Raw genomic sequence first — 24904 nt, 5'->3', positions numbered from 1 at the left:
AGATCACTCCGAATGTAAACAAAAACTATGAATATTATCACCGCGACGAAATCAGTGTGACCACAATACAGGCATAAAATTTCGTTTGGTACACGTAAAAAATGTCCCGATTCATACCTGGCGCCAACATTGAAATTTGTATTATAACTACCCTCTCTATCCTTGCATTATTTATGTTCAGGTACCCTGACCTTTTACAGTTTTACATCCCTTAGGTTAACTTGGCATCTAGTTGCTGTGTGTGATTTCCATGTGACTTACTAGTTGATCATTGACCAAGTGTGTTTGTCTTATAATTTTTCTTTTGACATACTTTTTGATATTGTTTAAAAATTTAAAAATGGACAGTAAAAAAACTGGAATGCGTTGCTCAGTAAAATTTTGCAAAAGTACAGCAAGTGATATGAATGTAAGTTTTTTCCAATACCCAAAAGACGATCGTCTACCATTATGGATCAGAAATTGTGGTACAGAAAATCTATCTGAAAAACTATTAAAAAAAAATAGTTATAAAGTATGTGGCAATCACTTTGAAAATTCAATGTTTTTGAATTCTACAACCAAAAATCGACTAGTTTTTAATGCTATTCCAACAATGTTTAATGGTAAGTAAATAATAAAATTATTGAAACATGTTCAAAAATATTTTAATAATTTCAAAAACTAATTTTAATCTATATAAACTAATAATTGATTTAATTAAATTTTTAGATGAAATAATGTTTGAAAGATCAAAATTGGATAAATTACAATCGACAACACAAGTAGATCCACAATATTTTGATAATAGTTCAAAAGATCAAAGTAGTTGCAGTAGTTCAATTCAAGGTACTGAGACTGAAGGATTATCAAATCATTTAGTTGGGTCTATGAATACTTCTGATGTTTCAAATGAATCCTGCAGCTCAACCACAACTACTGATTCTTTATGTCAAACTCCTGGATACTTATCGGCAAACACACCAAGGAAACAAAAACTGGCTATGGAGATTATATCTGGAAAAAAGAAATAAAAAATTTAAAGAAGAATATAGTAAGTCTAAGTCAACAATTATCCATGTACGATACAGTTGAACATTTTTTAAGATTAAGTGAAAAATATCTATCCCCTGGTTTATTTACTATTGTCAAGTCCCAAATTAGTTTAAAAAATGAACAAAAAGAAGGCTATCGATATAATAATGATATTAAACAATTAGCATTAAATATTTATTTTTTAGGACCTAGAGTCTATAAACTTTTATTAAATACTCTTTCACTCCCATCAATTTCTACTTTAAAACGTATAACTCATAAATTTGAAATAATACCAGGCTTGAATGATCTTCTTTTTAATATTATTAAGTATAAAATTAAATATTTTACTGAAGAAGCTAAAGAATGTGTTTTCTGTGCAGATGAAATGGCCTTAAAATCTAATCTCTATTATATGTTAAACAAAGATGAAATTATTGGGTTCCATCAAACAAATAAGACAAAGACTTATAATCCTGCTAAATATGCATTTGTTCTAATGGCTAGAGGAATAAATATAAACTGGAAACAACCGATTGCATACTTTTTAGTATCAGGTAGTTGTACCGGTTATGACTTGCAGGATATCATTTTTGAAACTATTCACAAACTTTTTGATATAGGATTAAATGTAAAAGTCTTTATTACAGATATGGGTTCTAACTTTGTTAATTTTAGTAAAACTGTTAATGTTACACCAGCTCGACCCTTTTTTAAAGTTTCTGAAAATAAACTAATATATATATTTGACCCTCCCCATTTATTAAAATCAACTAGAAACATGTTTTTTCAACACAATTTTAAATTCAATGAGAACTTAATTGAAAAAAAACACTTGGTATCATTTTTTGAACAAGACACTAAATGTAATTTAAAAATAGCCCCAAAATTAACACATTCACATATTTTTCCTGGACCATTTGAGAAAATAAAAGTATTTTTGGCAGCACAAGTATTTAGTCAAAGTGTAGCAGCCGGCATGGAGACTTACCTTCTTAGTAATAAATTGGACTCTTCTGCAAAGGCAACAATAGATTTTATCGAAAATATGGACAAACTATTTGACATCTTCAATTCTTCAAGAAGGCCGACTTCAAAAAATTTTAATAGACCCTTTAAACAAACAAAAGATCAAGAAGATCATTTAAAATATATGCATGATTTTTTTACAAATTTAATTATAATTACCAAAAAACAACAAACTAATGTTACTAACCGGATGAAATTTATTAATGGTTGGTTAGTCTCCATAACTGGCTTGTTGTTACTTTGGAAAGACTTAAATGCAATTAGAACATTAAACCAACAAGAAAATTATGTTTTATATACCGCCAGATTAAATCAGGATTGTCTTGAAAACCTTTTTTGTACTCTTAGACAACAAAATGGGAACAACACTAATCCAACTCCATATCAATTTTTGTTTGCATTTAAAAAACTTTTTTTACTTAATTATTTTCAACATTCAGAAAAAGCAAATTGCATAAATGATTTGGATGCAATTTTAACTCAAATACCCACTGATTCAGGCATAGACATTAACACCCTATTCGCTGATAAAACACCTTTTAAATTTAATAAAACGTTTCCTCTCTCTATTGGGCAAGTTGATTATAGAAATTTAGAAATTCCTGAACAAAATGCATTCATTTATGTTTGTGGATATATAATGAGTAAGTGTCTAATCAAACATTCATGTGAAATATGTTTAGAGTATGCAAAAACACAAAAAAATTTAGATCCTTCATTTTTGTTATGTTTTTTTAAAGCGTATGAAAATGCTGAAAAATCAACATTTGGGAATTTAAATATGCCCCATGAAAATTTTTACAATTACATTTATAATTTAGAAACTGAATTTATAAATAGTTTTCCTGTTGTATCAGTTGATGTAGGAGTAGGTGGTAAACTTAAAATGAAAATGCTTAATATTGATTTTGAACACCCATGTCCCAATTTTGATAAGGATTACCTACTTAATTTTTTTTTTGCGTTTTAGAATTTATGCTTCAATTAAATTTTTAAATAGAAATTTAGTATCTGAAAAAAAAATTAAAAATAGAAAGTTAGCAATTTTACAGCATTTGTGAAACAATATTTTGTGATTTTACTAATTTTATGATAATTGTTATGTATTGTAATTTAATAAATACCTTATTTTATTAGAATTTAATATGCACTATTTGAATTGTATGGTAGGTACTTCATTTGTTTTATTTATGTTTGAATACCTGTAATAAATTATAAATTAAACATTAATTAATTATGTTTATATAATTTGTATAATATTTGTCTGTATATTGTAAATAAAACTTATTTAAGTTATGAAGAAAATAATGTTTTTTGTAATCATATACAATGTATATGTAATTTTTATGTTTTAATATGTACTTACCGGATACCTTTGTTCTTACAGAGCATAGAAAACATCCAAATATTGAAATCAATATGTATTCTTCTCATGACATATGAAGTATGATACCATCATTGTGTTACAGTTTACACTTTTACAGTACTAGCTAATGTATTGTAACATGTAGGTAACTTTAAATAGTAATTATGTTTATAACGTAATGAAATCTGGGTGAATACTTAGACCAAAAAATCGTGAGATTTAAAATTAAAAGCACAGACTACGAACTTGTGTTAAACTTAATTAATGATAACTATCGCCTTTTACAGTTTCTCGTGTCAATATGTCATTAACTTACTAATCACTAGCCACTTGGAAATAATAGGTCCTAATGAGTAATTACTAAGTAGATCTATTTTTTCATACTAAATTACTAATTAGGATAAGATATTAATAATTAAGATGATTAGTAAACGGAAATACTAACAAATGTCAAATATAAAATAATATTGTAAAACATCTGAACAATATTTTAGATAAATGCATGTAGCTACACTGATTAGGTCGCCGCCAATCAGAAAATCTTATTTTTTTTCCCATTGTTTTCGGCCGAGTGAGCTATCTGTTTTCATATAGTCTGTGATAATACATTATAAATCCCCAAATAAGGCGAATCCAATGAAAACATGACTTGTGAACGTGAATAAGGAAACGATAATCCTAAATGATCAAATGATTATTTTTATAAATTAAATTAATATAAAACTAATAATAATTCAAGTAAGTACGTATAGTACCTAATAACAATAATTAATAAATGTGCACAAATTTGTATTAATATATTAATTGTATGCTTATATTTATATATGAATAAATAATCACAGACATATATCGACACTTTTTTTTATAAGTCAATGTTTATTTCGTTGTCTAGGTAAAATAGTAAACATAGGGTAGTATCTTTAAGGCTACACAGCTGTGTATACTATTATAAATAGTACTATATTATAATAATATTATTAAAAAAAAAGCGAGATGTAAATGATGTAATTATATAAGACCTTGATCGTGATTACGAACTATTATTATTTAATAATAATTAATTATTATAGCTAATTGTTGCTATACTAGCCCATTATGTAGTTGCGCGCGCTAGGGAGCCGATGGATTAGCATTTAGCGCTACATAAAACTTACGCGTTTGTGCCGTGAACCGGTCTGAAACAATCGCCGATAAACGTCCTTGACATTTGTGTGGAAATTCGGCCGGCAGACATCGCGAGCGTCAATATCGATGCGCGGAATATTCGGTCTCTCCTGGGCCGGAGTATAGATACGAAACGTTTCGTAACGTTACTTATCAGTAAAGTTATCAATATTATAATGCAAGGTATGTATTCTATAAATATAATATGTTCATTATTGAAAGTACGCTTCACCCATAGTAAGTTATACCCAATCATATAGCAGATACTGTCGAATTCTCAAAAATCGAAACGATAAAAATACCCAATGAAAACGGATTGTCATGATGCCGCCTAGACTATTCTAGGTTATGCGTGTTATTTTTCAAAATATTTAATTTTACACACGTTTTTAATGTTTTTATTCTATGCCTCTGCCCTCTATGGTGTTGTGTGATTTTTTGTTTCACGAATGTCACAATTTTATTATTCATTTATTCACGATGTGTTTTGACAATAATTATTGACTGTTCTTTTTTTTATTTTTTTACCTGTATAACTTGCATTTATGGATTTATGTCATACTGAAGTTTGCTGATTAGTTGTATTTCGTTAACTTACTAACGATCGAGCTCTTTAAGGTAAGATAAATAGTATATTTAAAATTAATTTCATATATTATTATGGCTGATAAAGTTGGTAAAACAAATACCGGTTTAAGTAAATCTTCCAAAAGAAGAAAACTTATTGCTGGCGTACTTAGCGACATGGATGCCATGCAATTTTCTACCGTTGGTATCAACAAAGACATACCTAAAGTGAACAATCAACTCAATCAAGCGAATCACATGAATGCCTCGTTTAGTTTAGTGGATAATGTTGGCTTATTGAGTAAAAAAGTAGCTTCTCAAATACCTCCAGAACAAAATATTGTTCTTGATAGTAACATTAATAATATGAACCCTGAATTGAATAAACGTGGTACATTTACATCAATTAATACTAATAATACAGAGTTTAACTTTGATATTTATAATTTAAATTCTGAAAATTTGTCTATAAGTGATTCTATAGCTAAGTGGGCTGTTGAATGTAATATTCCTAATACTTCTACTACAAAACTTTTAAAAGTTTTAAAAACTCATCATTGCTTTGCCAAATCTCTCCCGTCTGATGCAAGAACTTTATTTAAAACAGTTAATTCTAATAGAGGGATTCAAATTAGATCTGTTTCTCCTGGTCTCTAATATCATTTTGGGATTGCTAATGGCATACATAATTATTATAAAAAATATATCAGTTCTATTGATGATAGTGATATAAAACTAGTTTTTGGCATAGATGGATTACCTCTCACCAAGAGTTCAAATAGTACTTTTTGGCCAATTCTTTGTTATATTAGACCAAACGATAAATATGTTTTCCCCGTTGGATTATTTTGGGGTTATTCTAAACCAGATGATAGTAATGATTTTTTGCAAGATTTTTTGCAAGATTTTTGTGCAGAATTGAATATATTATTAACAGATGGTATAATATTAAAAAATTCATTTGGTATTTTATTTAAAAAAAAAGTTTTATTAGATGGTTTTTGCTGTGATGTCCCTGCTAAATCATTTATTTTATATTGTAAAGGACATAGTGGATATTTTTCATGTTTTAGATGTATGGCAGAGGGTGAATATATAAAAAATAAAGGGGTAAGATTTCCAGAACTAGATAGTCAAAAAAGAACTCATATAAATTTTGTAAATAAACTTCAAGAAGAACATCATACTTCTGAAACATTGTCTAATCTTTGCTATTTACCTGGTATAGATATAGTCAAGTGTTTCTCTGTTGATTATATGCATTTGGTATGTTTGGGAGTTGTCCGTACATTAATAAAACTATGGTTAAGTCGGGGACCTTTAACTGTTCGCTTACCTAATTTCAAAACCAAAGTAATAAATAGTTGTTTACTTTCATTAAAATCATGTATACCACTAGATTTTCCACGGAAACCACGTGCTATAATTGAAGTTGGTAGGTGGAAAGCAACTGAACTAAGACAATTTGTATTATATATTGGACCGATTATTCTTAAACATCATCCAAATTCTAAATGTTATAAACATTTTTTATGTCTTCATGTAGCTATGTATATTCTTTTAAGCCCTTGTCATGAGGAATATGTCCCATATGCAAGATTATTATTAAATTATTTTGTTAAACGTTATAAAGAAATATATGGCATACAATGGTTAACACACAATGTCCACACTTTGCAACATATAGCAGATGATTATGATACTTTTGGGCCATTAGACAATTGTAGTGCTTTCCCATTTGAAAATCACATGAAAGTTTTAAAAAAAACTGTTCGTAAGCATCATCAACCTTTGCAGCAGGCTGTAAATCGATATAATGAAATAAACAATTTCAAATGTATGATTAATGAATCATCTCAAATTATAAATAATCCTTTTATGAAATGCTTAAAACAACATAATAATGGTCCATTAACAGGTGGTTGCTTAGGACCACAATTTAAAAAACTTGTTTTTGGTCAGATCATAATAAACACTACTTCTTCAGCAGACTGTTATGTTGGTACGGTACAGTAGACGGATCTATAATAAAAGTTGTAAATATTTGTTATGATTTAAAAAAATAAAATTGTGATTGTTGGAAATAATTTTTTAGATAAGTACAATACTTATGAAAAGCCTGTACCAAGTTCTAAATTAGGTATTTTTAAAATAAGTAATCTATCAACTTGTTTAAAAAAATGGGAAGCAGAGAGTATTAAATGTAAATATATGGTACTTAATATATCTAATGATCTAATGGCCATGCCTATACTTCATACCATAAGAAAAAATAATTAATTATTTTTATTATCATTATTATTATATCTTTATTATTTTTGTTATTATTCATGACATAGCAATATAAAATAAACATAATGTTTTAATCAATGTTTTGTATTTTTTTTATTTTTAATATAATATTTAATAATTTCAACATTATTATTTTTTATTCAACATTAACTATATTTAAATTTAATATGATAGGTATAATAAAAAAAAAATAATAATAATATGTGTATAGCTATATAGGTATAAATTTAATTTTAATGTTTAGGATATATTATTACAACCTAAATTATGTTTGATGTTAATTTAAACAAATAATTGTAAATATTTAAATAGCTTTATTAAGGTACATAAGAAAATGTTCTGGAATGTGGTACATTTTCTTCAAGAAAATTCAGTAGAAGCTGTACCAAGTGGATGGTACAATGATAAATTAAAAAAGTATGCTTGGCCGAAAGATAGATCTAAAATCAAAATTTACATTGAAAAACGACGTCAAGTGAACACTTATGAATTTAATTTTTATGCTGCGAGGATTTTAAAGGGCGGTGAAAATATTGGTAAATACATATGTGGATAACTATATTATATTGTTTGATCTTATTAACTGGCATGTGATATTTTGTAGAAACCTTGGTTGAAGCTCGTTCAAAATCTAAAGATGCACAATTCATATCAGAATTATCTGAAGATCATAATCATGCTATCAAGAGAAGGAAGAAGAAAAAAAGGTATGATACAAATGTCATCTCCTCACCTGAATCAATGTCGCCAGTTACTAAACATTCAAGTGATGATGATGATTGTCCAACTTTAAATACTTCATTAGGTACTATTACTTTACACATTGACATTAAATAACTTTTAGCTAAAAAAATATTTTGTACAAATTTATTATTTTCTTATCAATATATATATTTTAGACTTGTTTTGCTCTTCAGATCATTCCCAATCATTTATTTCTAAGCCTATATCAAGCAGTACTCAAAAAAGAACTAGTAAGTATTAATATTTAAGTTTTTGTTGAAATATTAACAGATATATTAATATATTTATTTTGTTTTTAAATTTGATCGTATAAAAGAATCAACTAAAATAGATAAATACAAGAATAAGCCACTATCGACGACTTCTATTGACATTTCTGAAAACATAGATCAACGTAATATTAGACATAAATCTAATGTAAGCCTGCCGACTGAACTACTGGCGAATTCTTGTGAAAAAATAGTTCCAGAAGAAAATAATTCAAGCTGTAAGCTTATTTTTGTTAAAATTATTTTTAATTAATACTTTCTAAAATTCCCTTGTAGTATTAATATTAGTTTAAATACTATGAGGATTTGAATTCAAATCCATCTTTTTCTAACGCACATGCCACATATGACATTATAGATATGGTATATTTCCATCATACTGGATTAACCTGTAGTAAATCAATAAGACTTTTGAAAACATATTTCGATTAATTTATTTCTAAATTTTTGATTTTAATTTTATCCTCTTAAATACTAAAAAATTCATTAAAAATGATTATATTTCAACTGTTGACTAAATCACACTATCAAAAATGTGAGGCAATCTCGTGTAGGCTTTGAGTTTTAGAGTTCTTTATTGTTTCACTGGATCTACCAAGTTGAAAATAAAACATATTTAATATCATATGTTGTTGGTAGCAGGTGTGTTAGAGAAAATTGGTTTCCGATCCCAATAACTAATTAATATCACACTTACAGATGATGTGGATAAATTAAAAGAAAAAAATTCTCAACATAATATGCAAAATTCAATGAATAATACTACTGCTAATATTAATATCTCAGAATTTGGTATGTCTAGTTCACATAATAATTAATTAAAACAATATTATTGATACTTCTTTTTCAAATTATTGTAGCTGATCAAGTTTTTTCAAAAATGGATTATTTTTACAAAAGAATGTACAACTTTATGGCTTTTAGCAATACAGAATTTCAAAATTTAGCTCAAGGACAAGAAGAAATAAAAAAATTAATCAACACTGCCAATATAATTACTACTGAGCATTCAGATGATTTTGAACCATATTGTTGGCCTATTTCTTCATTTGAAGAGCTTGAGGAGATAGAGAATAAGCTTTGTGACAGAGATTTTAAAAACAAACTTGTAAGGTTTTAAAGAAACAGCACACAATCTAATAATAAAATATAACTATAATAGTTTCAATAAATATTTTTGGTTTATGTTAACAGATTTTACAGCTGGGTAGAATTGGAGGAAAGACTGCAAAAGAAATAATAAAAAAAATCATGGCAACCATATTTTCAGATGCTATTCTAAATCAATACTCATATACTGGTTTCAAAGGAAAAAAACCATTTAATAATCTTATTTTGAACAGAGTTATATTTGGTATGTTATGCAAAACATAATTTATGTATAACCATAAACCAATACTTCAAAATTGTATTTATTATTTTTATTATATTGTTTTTTTTTCTCAGAAACAGTCAGAAAAGACAAACGGTTCTTCAACATAACGGATAATGAAATTGAACAATATTTAAAGCAATGGATTTCTCAAGCTCCTTTCCGCGGAGAATACGCTAAGAACAGAAAACTAAAGAATAGATTAACATGTGATATAAATAACTCAAATGAATCTATGTCTTAACTTTATATTTCAGCTTAAAATTTTTAACTTTCAATTAAATATTAATAGTTTTAACAAGGATTATTATTATAATAAAGTTTTTCATGATAATAATATTTTAATGAATAATATATAATATAACCTATCCTGAGGTACTTTTATTATTTAATTATTAAACATATTTTTCATGTAGTACACTAGTATTTTGATTAAAGTAAATTTATATGATTAAATTAAGTAAAGCTATTAATTTTTAATTCAGAACTATGCATAATATTAATATTAATACCTACATATTAAATATATAAATTTACAATATATTTTATTATTTATGTAGTGATCACGTCGCCTACAGGTATTAGTAGTCAAGGATGATGGTTGGAAGGTGACTCTTGAGTTAATTACACAACGTAGAATTCTTCTTAATTAGATTAATTGTTTATTTATTGTGATAAAACATATATTTATTTATAACATGAAAGCTGAATGTAAGTTAAGTATTCTGAATGATAGAATAAATTCGGTTTGATTCGAATATTTTCTAAGTTCAGAATATTGTTTATAAGAAATTTTCTAAGTCCAATGAATTAAATTAAACAACAGACTGGCGTGAAGGTGCTCTGGCTAGTCTGGTCAAGTCGCGTCTGAATACAGGCCGTTTCGGGGTCCCTTATATAGTGCTACCCTCTACTCCCCATAGTCTACTCGTTCTTGTCGCTGTTCTCACGGATGTGGTATAATTATCTAGACTGACGGAAATGTTACTCGCCCACATACAAGCCAAATGTGCATCCCGTGCAGCTGCAGACCTTAGCGATTGATATTATAATTAACATTAAGAGTATATATTATAATATTACATTTAAACATTTGGTTCTTTGAACTTTTGTAATGATGCATAAAACTACGTCTTGTGCACCCTTATTGAGGACATTTTTATAGTCGTCTGTTCCCATGATTTAGTATGTCCCTAATTTTAATGATTTCCAGAAATGCTGTCTCTCCTACATTGACAAGGATCGTCGCACCCTTCCCTAGATTGATGCGGCTGGTACCTAGTTGACCGTGAACTATGTAATGCGGGACGCTAGTCCATAGCACCTCCCCTCTAAAAAATTGATTTATGTTTTTAAAGACAGAAATCAATCAATCTGTGTACAATATAGTTATGTTACAATAATATCTTCACAAGTTCAAACAACTTGTTTACAATACAATTTTCATTAATTTCATATTTCATGTTTTACATTCAATATTATATATGCATGAAGCATTTACAATTATATATTATTACATTTCATGTTTGTCATTTTTGATTACAATAGTATTTTTGTTAGTACAATAAAATATATATTTTCGTATTACAACAAGTCTACGATTTAGTTATTACATTAAAATATGTGATTAGTATTACAATATATATATATATTTCCTTTAATATGTTAGTATATTTGGTTAGTGTTAGTTTTTATATTAAGTGTTACTCACCCTTTTATATAATATTAATTCCCATAATCCCATATAATTACATTAAAATATATCATTCCCATATGTTTTCTTATTTCTATGTGAATATAAAGTGATTAAATAATACATTTTTTTTTTTTTTTTTTTTTTTTTATTAATTGATTAATATAATATGAATATTTTATGTCTAATATCATCCCTCACCACTTTATTATTTCTATGTTATTTACTTAAAGAGTTCTTTATCATTATCATTATTAAATTCATTATTAGATTTCTTATATCTATATTATATTGTCATTTATTTTATTTGTCATTTTGTTTTACTATTGTTTATTTTAGTGGGTTATCATCCATTCAATCTTTGATGCGCGACTCAAAAACTTATATGTCAAAAAAAAAAGTTTTTCAAGACGAACACCATGGTCGAATTGATTATTATTATTTTGATTTTTAATTACCGTTGTGATTTTATCTTTCTCGTGTAGTTCAGATTATAATTATTTTATGTATTTTTATATAGTATTTTTAACATGTGAACCACTAGAAGTCACAACTATTATTATTCAAATATTTAAAATTCATAATCAGACTTCTAATTGTTCAACTGTCTCTGTTACTCTTTCGTGTAGATATATGCCCAAGTTAAATTACAAGAATCAAACACAGATCCATTCTGATTAGAAGATCTCTGTTAGAATTCTCATAATTCGTAATGACTGTACTAATATTCTCTTTTATAGCAGACATTTAAATATTATATTTAATGATTTTGCTAAATTACTTATACTTAAAAAAAAATTTGAATTTTATATATATTTAAATTTATTTATTTATTTATTTTTTTTTTTTTTTTATTAATCTAAATTAAACTTTATATTAATATTTATTAACTTTTGTAGTAGTATTTTTTCTTTTGTGTATTTACTTTACATTGAACCCTTACGTATTTTTATTTTTTTTTTTTTTTCAAAAATGTCTTATTAGATTATCGTATTTCACTTTCCTTACCATAAAATCAAAAATACATTTTGTCAATTTTACATCAGTTCTCGGATCGTGAGCATACGTTAATCTATGTTTTTTATTACAAACCATCCCGTGTGTTTCCTCTAAATTCAATAGTCTTCCTGTTTTTTTGAATGTACCTATTTCGTACTCGAAGATTGTCCTTTTTGTATTTAAATTTTCTAACAATATTGTAAAAGTGCCATTGAATTTAGTGTCATAACACGTTATGTTTAATACTGGGAATCTGTTTATGTCTAATCTTTTTAAGACGTTTAAATCCGAATTTCCGTTCCAAAATACTACTACATTAGTTGTGTCTCCTTTTGTGATGTAATTTTCAATAAATGACGGACTTAGGTTGTTTAGAGTTGATCTTAAACTTTTGTCTAGTTGTTCTAGGCAAGCTTTTTGCAGTACTTCTTTGCATTTAAATATTCTTTTTATCTCCTTCTTGGCCAACAGTAGTTCATGATTTTTCATTGGTCGTATTTCATCATGAAGTGGCAAGAGGAGTGGTCTCCCTTCAAGTTTGCGTACCTTGCACTTGTCCAAACTGTTTGATATCGCTCCTGATATCAACACCATACTTGTCCTATTCACCATTGAAAACTCAAAGTCCATTATCACGAACTTGTGTGACTTTTTTCTGTTACAATAAAGTTTCTCTATATAAGTTATTTTAAATTTTAAATTTTATAATTATGTTTCATAAAATAATGTCTTATATTCTAGTTATTATTTACTTAATCTATATTTTGGTTTTGTAATTCTAAATTTATTATATTATTTTTATTTAGGTATTATTTCTTCTACTGATATTTAACATTTTATCATTGGTGGATCGTTTTTTACTTTTTTATTTTCCATAAGTGGACTCACATTTGTATGTTCTTTTATTTCTGCACATGGTGTTTCCCTATAGAATTTACTGTTATTTCTTGGTTCTCTATCTGTTCTGTAACGTGATTGTCTATATGTTTCCCAATTACCCCATCTACATTTATATGTTAAATATATGAATAATATTAACATCATAGAAAATAGTACTGATCCGATTGTTATATATATTAAATACAAATATTTATTGTCATTTACTTCGTGACCTGATTGTCTCAAAATTTCTTCGTCTATCAACCCTTCTACTTCATTTAACGACTTAGCCATGGTATGCACGCTATCTAATTTATTTGTGTCATAAGTAAATTTCATGTCTGGTAGGTTTTTTATTTTATCAGGTATCTCGAATGTTAACTTTCCCGCACCTATCTGTGGTATGAAATTAACATAATATTTTGATCTTATGTCTCTAGTAGGATTTAAAATAATGTTTTCACCATAAGCTCTACAATTTTGGTTTAATTTAATTAACCCTTGATTTTTAATTTTAACTATATATGGTTCGTTTATCCCTTGACAAGCAATTGTTAAAGTTTCCCCGTTCGTTGTGTATATCCATACATTTACATATTTTAATTTATGAAAAACGTTTTTCGATAATATCACTATTCCTGTTTCACAACTACTCGGTAGTGTGTCTGGATTTTTAAATAATGAAATTTCACATGGTTGCTTAACTGATTCGTGTTGAATAGGTTGAAATTCAGGACAAATAGTAAAAAGCTCTGTTTCGGTACATTGCAGTAACTGTGTTTCCGTGAACGTAGTGTATTGTTTACGATTTTTGGTAATGCCTACATATTGAAATTCTGGTTTAATAATTATACTATGCTTTGTATCGATTATTCCGTTAGTTTTTATTTCTATTGGGTGAGGTATTGGTAATATTTTGTATAGTGTTAGTTCCAATTCGGTTACTAAAGGTATTTTTATTACAAACGCAATATTATCCCCGCTATAAAATACTGCCATTTTTGTTATTTTACTTAGTTCGTAAATTTCACTTGGGTCTGTGCCCATTGGCAAATTTAAATTTATAGGTAGTTTTAATTTGATTTCTGTTAGATGTTTTGATAATTCCCGTGGTGTTATTAAACTTGGATGCAGTATTCCTGTCCTAGCTGCTGTAATTATCGCGCTTATTGTTGTTGTTTCGTAAGAATACTGAGTTAATAATGCTGTAAAAATACTATGTATTCTATCAGATAATATTAATGTTTCTAACGTATGTGTAACATTTACTAATTCTCCGATTTTTGCGTGTAATGTACTTTGTTTTTCACTCAACTCTTTGTATAATTTATTAATTTCAATTGAAGCACCACTTATACCTGTTATCGCTGATCTCACTACCGTTGTTTGGTTTTTTAATATATGTATCATTCTTTCATTTGTCTTTTCTATTTTCTCTATTTCTTGTGTTGCCTCATTCGCACAATCGTTATCACATACTCCAAATAGTGTTTTCATTCCAGCCCCCACTATATTTAACAATCCTCGTTTTTTCCTATATGGGCTCGTTATTGTTTCCCCTTTATTTGTTGTTATATATCTACCGATAGATTCATACATTTGTTCTCGTTGAACCGATATTTCTTGAAACATTGTTTTTAATATATTATCAAACCTAGAGCATATTTCGTATCCTGTTAGTTTTTCCTTACAGTGGTTATTCATAATATAAATTTCACTGTACAACTTATCATGTCTATCATCATAATTTTTCAAAGGTACATATGTAATAATTTCCCATGACGCCCCCGTTACCCTTATTGATCCACTGTTTTCGCAGTACATTAGTGTTTGATTTTTAAATTCCTCCACCGTGTACGGTAGTTGTCCTTGAATGGTTGTTAATAAAAGAAACCTAAAATAATATATTCATATATTAATTATATAAATCTATATAAAATACCCCATGTATTCTCCTCTTGGTTCTGGTTGCCTTAAATAAGATATTTTACTATTACATTCAAAAGAAAATTTTATCCATTTATCACCATTTGGCCAGGTCCATGCCCTCTCTCTAGTCTCATTGAAACTTTTAAGTGCTGAATTCGCCATGTTTTCGTAAATAACTAATTGCTCTATCGTCTCATCTCCTTTTAGTGTCGGTGGTTGCTCGTTCCAATAGAATATAGTCGCAACACCCACCGGCTTCTTTTTCTTTTCTCTGTTGACACAGATATGCAATTAGTTAATCACGTTTTTAACATTCATTCATTTTTTTACTTTTTATTATTCTATTATTTACCTCTAATTTAATGACTATTACACGTTTAGATTATTATACTTTATAATTATTTTTACTATTTTAATTTCCTACATATATTTTAGTTATTTATATTCCTATTGCGTCTAATACTATCATTTCTAATTCTAATTCTAAAGAAACATCCCATGTGGAATTTATTTCATTCACTTATTCTAATATTATTATTATTTTTCCTTTTAAATTTCCGTTACTTCAATTTCTGGTATTTCCATCAATTGTTGCATCGCATACCTATATCTGTTTCTATCTACGCATTTATATCTATTATGTAGTATCATTATTATTAACATTATTGTTATCAGGAACGTACCTGAAATAACATACATTATGTAACTAAATATTTTATTAGTTCCCATTCTGGTATTATCTGTATTTTTTACATCATTTTTTAAATTTTTTAATTGTATTATATATTTCTGTTCTGTGATATTTTCGTTATTATTATTGGTGGATTCTGTATAACCTAGTTCATATAATTCCGTATTTGTTGTTAAATCATTTTTAAACGTAGTTTGTTCCGTTACTTGTGGTATCGTTAAACTTGAATTATACATCATAGTTGTTATTTTAGATATGTTATTTGTAGTTAATATTTTATCAATGTTGGTACTATTGCTACTTAGTGATGCTATATTTATTCCCTCTTTATTTGTAGTTATGGTTACATTTTGATTTTTTAGTATATAATTTTCTGGTTTTAACGTTGTATATGTTTGTTTTTGTTTAGATATTACATAATCTGTATAATTGTTTATTAATTTAAATTTTAGGAAATTGTATGTTACTGGTATTTTTATAGGTTCGTATTCCGTTCCATCTACACTTTTTATGTACATTGTACATTCTTTTTGTAAATAATATGTTAATGGTACTTCTACTAATTCAATGTCAAATAGTGGTGGATCTCTTATCATTATACATTTGATTCGTACTAAAGCTATGTTACATGGTTTTGCTAAAGGTAATTCGAATTCGTCGTCAAATTCACCCGATACATTTCTAATTTTTACATTGTCCTCATAACTATACGAAATTGTTGTTCCCACCACATAGTCTCCAATCGCTGTTTGTTGTCCTTTGACTGCCCATATGATCATTAATCTATAATATTATCAATTTAACTTATTATACTTATTTATATCTTATAATTACTCTTATTTCTAAATTAGTGTTTTTTTTTTTTTTTTTTTTTTTTACAAGTTAACTTTATCTAAATAATACAACAAATCCTCTGGTTTTGGTACATGGCCTATGTAGCTTATTAAATCCCTGCAACGATATCTGTTTATATGTCCGTGATTTTGTGTCATGTCATACATAAATCTCGTTATGTTTCGTATAATTATTTCTAATTCTTCTTCCGAGAAAACTTCGTTTAGCAAAGAATTTGCCCTTTTTATGTGTTCTAATAAACATTTAGGTATTTGATTCTTTCCCACAGTACTGGTATCGTGTTCCCCAAGTATAATTCGTTTTTCCAATTCTATCACGAATCTTTTGTTCCTATTCCTACAATTAAAATAATAATTTTTTTTTTTTTTTTTTTTTTTTTTATGTCAATTTTACTTAATTCTATTTATCTTAAATTTATATATTTATATTTGCTCATTATTATCGTAATATTTCTTTACATCATTTTTGTGTACCGTCACTTGTTTTCTGTTTCGTAAAATAATTATATTTTCCGTGTCTAACACGTCTAAAACTTCATATGGTCCCTTCCATAAAGGACTTAATTTATTTTTTTGTGTATTATCTTTAAGCAATATTAAATCTTTTACGTTATAATTTTCGTTATGCTCTTTTTTATCGTATTGTTTTTTCGATTTTATTTTCCTATTAATTAATCTTTCCCTGGCAACTTGGTGTGACAATTGCATTTTGTATTTTAAATCGTAAATATAGTCGTCATAATTATATCTAGGTTCCGGATTACACTTTAATTTAACTGGTATATCGATTTCTCTCCCGTATACTAACGTATATGGCTGATAATTTGTCGCCGTGTGTTCCGTTGTGTTATATACAAACAATGCGTATGGTAATAATTTATCCCAGTTTTTTAAATCTTTATCTACGTAATGTCTTAGATATTCGGCTAGTGTCCTATGTGATCGTTCTAAACTACCGTTTGTTTGTGGATGGTAAGGACTCGAATTTATTTTATTTATTTTTAATAATTTGCATACTTCCGCGAAAATTTTACTAAGAAAATCTGTACCCTGATCTGTCAAAATTGTCTCTGGAAGACCGTGGACACAAACAAATCCTTCTACGAAAGCTCTCGCTACATTATTTGCTGTATGATTTTCAAGAGGTATTGCTAACGAATATTTCGATAAATCGTCCATCATTGTTAAAATATACGTATTTCCTGTTTCAGTGGTTAATAAAGGTCCTACAATATCTAAAAATATTTTTTCAAATGGTTTAGTACTTGTAGTAGTAATGACCATCGGACTCCTATGGTGTTTATTTGTATTTTTGTTCGTTTGACACGAAGGACAATTTTTTATATATTCTTTTACTTCTTCCTTTAAATTTGGCCAATTAAATTGTCTTTTTATCTTTTTTAATGTTCTGTGTATTCCACCGTGCCCCCCTAATTTAGAATCATGAAATTGTTTAAAAATTATTAATTTTTCTTCTTTAGTATATTCTAATTTAGAACAAATTATTATTTCTATATTTGTATTACGAAATACATATCGAATCATCGATCTCACTTTAGCCCATTCTAATCCATCTTTTCGTCCTAGTTGATTCATAGCTAGTTTACTTAAATTATGTTTCTGACAAAAATATTTTAAATTTAACAATGCTAAATGCATATTTTCATATGTTGTCAATTGTTTTTCTTTAGTTTTTGTTATTAAAAATATTATATACCTATCTTCATGTTTAAACTTTACGACATCGCCTAAGTCTTTATTTGCTTTTAATATTTTATCTTTCCCAAATTTTTGCTTTAGTTCGTAATTAATTCCTGATATAAAATTATAATATTTTTCTATCTCTGATACTATATGATACTCGCTCGGCGATTCTAATAATTCACCGTGTACTTCTTTTACGTTTTTATTTGTTATCATTATTGTTTCGAATTTTTCTAAAAATGTTGCGTAACTTTCTTCTTTAATTTCGTTAATATTATACATTCTGCTTAATGCGTCTACGTTCGAATTTTGTACTCCCGGTTTATATCTAATTTCATAATTATATTGTTCAAGTTCAATACGCCATCTCGCTAATTTGGACAAAGGATCTTTTAAATTAAATAACCATGATAATGGTCTATGATCAGTAAATATTATAAATTTTCTGCCATATAGATAAGGTCTAAATTGTTTTACTCCGAATATTATTGCTAAACATTCTAGCTCTGTCGTTGAATAATTTAATTCCGATTTGTTTAATGTTCGTGATGCATAAGAAATTGGTAAGTCACTCCCTATTTTGCCTTGTGATAAAATTGCCCCTAGTGCTTTACCACTAGCATCGGTTGTAAGTATGAATTCTTTTGTAAAATCTGGGTATTGCAAAATTGGTTCTGAACAAAGTATTGTTTTTAATTTATCAAAAGCTTGTTGGCATTTATCATCCCAATTAAATTTTACGTCCTTCTTTAAAAGATTTGTCATTGGATTAGCTATAGAACTATAATTATTTATGAATTTTCGGTAGTAACCGCTAAGCCCTAAAAAACTTTTAATTTGTTTAACATTTTTCGGTGTCGGAAAATTCATAACTGAAGTAATTTTATTTGGATCTGGTTTAATTCCATGTTCTGAAATTATATGACCTAAAAATAAACATTCCTTTTTAAGAAATTCGCATTTATCTGGTTCTATTTTTAAATTATGAATACGTAATCGTTCGAATACATCGATTAATTTTTTATTGTGATCATTCAAATTTTTTCCATATATAATTATATCATCTAAATATACGAGACATTTTATACCTATTAAACCTGCCATCACATTAGCCATAGCCTTAGCAAATGTACTTGGTGCGGACGCAAGTCCCATACTCATACGTTTATAATGATAGTGTCCTTGACTTGTCGAAAAAGCTGTAAGTTCCCTAGAATCTTTAGATAACGAAATTTGGTGGTACCCACTCTTTAAATCTACTATTGAAAAGAGTTGGCACTGTCCTAATTGATCTAATATTTCCGTAATATTTGGTAAAGGGTGAAATTCATTTATAGTTACATCATTGAGTGCTCTAAAATCTATAACTATTCTAAATTTTTCTTTTCCCGACGCATCAGATTTTTTCTTTACTAATAATAGTGGTGCATTAAAAGGACTCATAGATTTTTCTATAATATCATCCCGTTCCATTTGTTCTATTTGTTCTTGAATTATTTTTTGTTGTGAAAAAGGGATACGATACGGTCGTTTGTGAATAGGTGGAGTGTCTTTAGGTATTTTAATTACGTGTTCCGCTGCTGTTGTTATTGTTAAATAATCATTTTCTAAATGAAATATGTCGGCATATTGTTCACAAATTTTTATTATCGATTCGCGTTCTTCCGAATTTAAATGATCGCTCCTAATTAAATTCCTTATTTTATTTACGCGTTCATTATTATTTTGTATATTATTTATTTCATTAATGTCAGTGTCAATGTCGTATTCGTATGATATTCTATTAACTCGACCTACTTTTATATCCTGTCTCGCCTCCGATATATTTAACACACTTATTATAATTTTCCCGTCCCTGACTGTATTATATATATTAGCACAATATACATCTGCTGATAACTGTTGCTTATTTATTAAAATATTTTTATTATTCATGTTTTTATCTGCAATGTTAATCGATACTATTGTTTCCGTTCTAGGTTCTAAACTAAAACATATTTTATCATCATTTATTTCATCATTATTTTTTATTGTTAAAATATTATTTGCAATATCTATAACTGCATTATTATCTACTAAAAATGTATGTCCTAAAATGCCATCGCCTTCAACCGGAAATTGCTTATTCACTACTTGAAATTCTGTTATAAATTCTTTTTTATCAATTATTAATTTAATTTTAGTTTTTCCTATAGTCGGTACTATTTTTTCATTTATCCCTTTTAAATATATTTTCTGATTTTCGTCTATTACCGTTTTGCCTATTAATTTATTTATTTTAACAATATTTAAATCGCTACCTGTGTCTAATAATAACTTAATTGTTTTTGTACTAAAATTAGGTGATTCTACTGTTACGTGATTATTATATATTACGGTTGTTACATGTAAACATTGTTTAATGGCGATTCTGCGTCTATTATTTCCTGCACCAACCTGACGCCCTGAGTTGGCACCATCGAGTTTTTTGAAACATTAGAATTATTCCTTTCATTACGTAATTTAGTATAACAGTTTACAATTTCATGTCCCACTTTATTGCAATAGCTACAATGTAGTTGTCCATTATTATTATTAATTGTACGCGTATTATTATTTGCATTTTGTTGCCTATTATTGGTACCGAACTGTCTATCGTTATTTTGCCTTGGTAATCTACAATCTCTTGCTAAATGACCATTTTTTCCACAATTATAACATGCATTATTATTATTATTATTATTATTATTAGTTGTCATATTCTGATTATTATAACGCTGATTATTATTATTAGCAAAATTTTGTCGTCCATACCCGTTATATCCGCCACGATTAAAACTTCGATTAAAATTATTATAACCGTTACTATGTCTGAAATTATTATTATTATTATTGTTATATCCGTTATTCTGACCACCATAGTTATTGTTACCGCGATTAAAATTTTGACTATTATTATTTTGTTTGAAATTATTTCCCGATGTATTACTATTTCCGTTTAAATTTTGTTTTTCTAAATCTTTTTGTAATTTTTCCATTTGTAAGTTAGCATTATGTTCCATTTCCTCATCTTTTGCGAATTGCATAGCAGTTTCTAACGTTTTCGGATCCCTAGCTTTTAGTGCTAAATTTAAATGTTTCGGTAAACCGTTTACAAAAATTATTAATGCTTGATTTTTAAGTTGTTTTTTATATACTTTGCTTTCCTCTTCTGTCATATCTTTCGAACCTTCCTTACATAATTTATAAAATAATTCCTCAACTCGTCCTGCGAAACTGGTTACGTCCTCATTTTCTTTCATACGCGCGAAATTTAATCCTATTGTTAACGTTCTCTCAGATGCTCTATGTTCAAATGCTCCCTTTAAAATTGACTTTATATCCTCCCATTTTTCTGTGTCCCTATATTTTGTTGCCTCTAGTGCATTACCTGCTAATTTCGAGTTTATTATTTTTATTAATAATGGTAAATTACTTTTATCTACCGATTTTACCGCGATATCACATGTATTAATAAATTCCGATACATTCTTTGCTCCTGTACACACCGGAATCAAAGCTGTGGCTTTATCTATATCCATTTCAGCCATTGTTTTTATTTTTTTCGTTCGAGTTATGTTTGGTAATTGTACGTGTACTACCCCTTTGTCAGTTCGTAAACCTGTTCGTTTCTTTATTGTACTATCACTATCACTTGCTGGACTTAAAGACTTAAAAGTTAAATTTAAAAATTCTTTATCTTTAACTGCTCTTAAATATTTTTCCCTATCACAATCTTGTGAATATTTATACTCTTCTGGTATATCTAAATTAATTAATGTTTGTTCTGTTTTAACGATATTTGTCTTTGTTTGGACTACTACAGCCCCCTCGTTGCTGTCTACTTGAACACCTACGTCTCTAGTTTCGTCGTCAGATGTTACTAATATGCTTCCTGTCAAAATATCTTGTATTTCCCCTGAATTTTTATTCATCAATATATTTTTTATTCATTTAAACTTTGAAAAATAGTTTTATTTATTTCATAAAAATAACATTTATTCTTCCCTCAATAACTTTCTAATATTTATTCTTATTTATTTATTCAACTATATAATATTTAATATATTTTATTTTCTAAATACCTTTATTCTCAACTTCGATTTCTATACTCAATATTACTTTTATTATTTATTCGATTCCGTAACACGTCATTTATTATATATAAAAAAAAATCGTGTTCCGCGATGTTTTTGTTTTATATTACGTATTTATTTTATATCAGTTTTACTATAAACTGCACTCACACTAACGCATTAATTATATCATTACTACTATTAAATATTACGCCTCTATGTATATTTACTTATCTTTTGGTTAATTACTCCAAATAAAATAATTAAATTAATATATCGTAAAACTACTTATAAACTTATTTATTATTATTTTTATTAAATCTTAATTAATAATTCTAATTCAAATTTATTTAAACTATTATAACTTATTCTAGACTACTTTAATTTATTTATTATACTATTTTTACTTAATGTGGACTATATTTATGCTATTATATTTATCTAATATTATATATTATTTTATATCTAATATTATATACTATTTAAATCTAATTCGAACCGGTTCTAAAATTACTTTCTTTCACTTCAAAATTTTATTTCTTATTATTCTCAATTATTTTCTCTATACTTCAATTATTCATTTACCATTTATCATTTATCATTTATCATTTATCATTTATCATATATCATTTATCATTTATTCATCATTTTTCTATAATTTCCTTTTTACTATATATTCAATATCTATTCTCAATAAACTGTGCGCGCACACATTATATATATCTTTTTCAACAAAATCTCATAATTATTCTCAATATTTATTCATAAAACTAAGGACTTATTTTCTCGCCTTTTCTAAAATTCCAAATTAATTCTCAATTATCAACATATAAGGTCTTACCTCTTGCCTTCCAAAAAAATCACTATTATTTATTTCAATTACTATATATCATAAGGTCTTACCTCTTGCCTTCTCAAAAAATCACAATTATCAATATCCCAATTACTTTATAATCTAAGGTCTTATTTCTTGCCTTACTAAAAATCTCAATTATTCTCAATTATTTATATATATATATCTTTTAATATTCTTCAAATTTATCAATTCACTTATTTTCATTTATCAATACTCAATTATTTCTCATTAAATTATTTCTCGTTATAACGTTATCTTTTTATTTTATTTTACCTAGGTTTTTTTTTTTTTTTTGCCTGTTTATTTTATTATATTATTAATCAATAATATTCATTAAACGTATATATATTATCTGAGTTAATCATTTAATTTATATTTATATATAAAAATAATATATTTATGAATTTAATGTTCTAATGGTGGTGTAGGTGCACACACCAAAAGTGTTTTATACGATAGATCCTAAAAAATCTAAAGGAGACGCGACCCCACAAAGCTTACAAAAACATTCTCTTAAATACTACACAAAAATTATAACTCACAATACTGTCGTCTTCGTATTTTGGTTCATCTTGACTGAAGCTGATTTTCCTGCGCTATCGACTGTTGACCTCTACGTAGATTCTTTTGACCCTCGGAGTTGTTGGAAAGTGATCAGTTCCCCAACGGTGATTCTGTCGAACTGCCTCCGTGAAATTCTTGACTCGAAGTTGTGGAATTTTTCAAAATTTTCGAAAAAATTTATTTTTTGCGAAAAATTCTGCTTTTTCTCCTCTTGAATTTTTTGATGTTCTTCTTAGGGTTCCGTACTCGACTGCGCCAGATGTAGTGATATTATAATAATACTAGTAGTTCCGTACACGACTGCGCCAGATGTAGTGATCACGTCGCCTACAGGTATTAGTAGTCAAGGATGATGGTTGGAAGGTGACTCTTGAGTTAATTACACAACGTAGAATTCTTCTTAATTAGATTAATTGTTTATTTATTGTGATAAAACATATATTTATTTATAACATGAAAGCTGAATGTAAGTTAAGTATTCTGAATGATAGAATAAATTCGGTTTGATTCGAATATTTTCTAAGTTCAGAATATTGTTTATAAGAAATTTTCTAAGTCCAATGAATTAAATTAAACAACAGACTGGCGTGAAGGTGCTCTGGCTAGTCTGGTCAAGTCGCGTCTGAATACAGGCCGTTTCGGGGTCCCTTATATAGTGCTACCCTCTACTCCCCATAGTCTACTCGTTCTTGTCGCTGTTCTCACGGATGTGGTATAATTATCTAGATTGACGGAAATGTTACTCGCCCACATACAAGCCAAATGTGCATCCCGTGCAGCTGCAGACCTTAGCGATTGATATTATAATTAACATTAAGAGTATA

At 27.5% G+C, this 24904-nt stretch overlaps 3 protein-coding genes across 3 annotated transcripts; 2 read left to right on the top strand and 1 right to left on the bottom strand.

Annotated features, from left to right (window-relative positions):
• Nucleotides 1-340: 340 nt before the first annotated feature.
• Nucleotides 341-1206, top strand: LOC149063159 (uncharacterized). The gene is made up of 2 exons (XM_089215534.1): nt 341-605; nt 712-1206. The coding sequence occupies exons 1-2, from the start codon at nt 341-343 to the stop codon at nt 1011-1013; spliced, it is 567 nt and encodes a 188-aa protein (XP_089071660.1). The 3' UTR covers nt 1014-1206.
• A 6518-nt stretch (nt 1207-7724) lies between these two features.
• Nucleotides 7725-10086, top strand: LOC149063158 (uncharacterized). Its single transcript, XM_089217305.1, has 8 exons — nt 7725-7968; nt 8037-8237; nt 8332-8406; nt 8493-8663; nt 9145-9237; nt 9306-9553; nt 9640-9799; nt 9892-10086. Exons 1-8 carry the CDS (start codon nt 7767-7769, stop codon nt 10059-10061), a joined length of 1320 nt encoding a protein of 439 aa, XP_089073431.1. The 5' UTR covers nt 7725-7766; the 3' UTR covers nt 10062-10086.
• Nucleotides 10087-12422: 2336 nt separating this feature from the next.
• LOC149063157 (uncharacterized) lies at nt 12423-13175 on the bottom strand. Its single transcript, XM_089216470.1, has one exon. It carries the CDS (start codon nt 13137-13139, stop codon nt 12477-12479), a length of 663 nt encoding a protein of 220 aa, XP_089072596.1. The 5' UTR covers nt 13140-13175; the 3' UTR covers nt 12423-12476.
• Nucleotides 13176-24904: the final 11729 nt, after the last annotated feature.

Source organism: Diuraphis noxia, unplaced genomic scaffold, assembly GCF_037042655.1.
Source record: "Diuraphis noxia isolate RWA-SAM2 unplaced genomic scaffold, SU_Dnox_SAM2 contig0001, whole genome shotgun sequence".
NCBI lineage: Eukaryota > Metazoa > Arthropoda > Insecta > Hemiptera > Aphididae > Diuraphis > Diuraphis noxia.
This window is presented reverse-complemented; position numbering and strand designations above follow the sequence as displayed.

Excerpts from the sequence above, each read along its gene's own strand:
- LOC149063158 (XM_089217305.1), top strand. The coding sequence starts at position 7,767 with ATGTTCTGGAATGTGGTACATTTTCTTCAAGAAAATTCAGTAGAAGCT. Across the intron at positions 9,554-9,639 it reads GAGATTTTAAAAACAAACTT|ATTTTACAGCTGGGTAGAAT; the intron begins GTAAGGTTTTAA and ends TTATGTTAACAG. Across the intron at positions 9,800-9,891 it reads TTTGAACAGAGTTATATTTG|AAACAGTCAGAAAAGACAAA; the intron begins GTATGTTATGCA and ends TTTTTTTCTCAG.
- LOC149063159 (XM_089215534.1), top strand. The coding sequence starts at position 341 with ATGGACAGTAAAAAAACTGGAATGCGTTGCTCAGTAAAATTTTGCAAA. Across the intron at positions 606-711 it reads TATTCCAACAATGTTTAATG|ATGAAATAATGTTTGAAAGA; the intron begins GTAAGTAAATAA and ends TTAAATTTTTAG.
- LOC149063157 (XM_089216470.1), bottom strand. The coding sequence starts at position 13,139 with ATGGACTTTGAGTTTTCAATGGTGAATAGGACAAGTATGGTGTTGATA.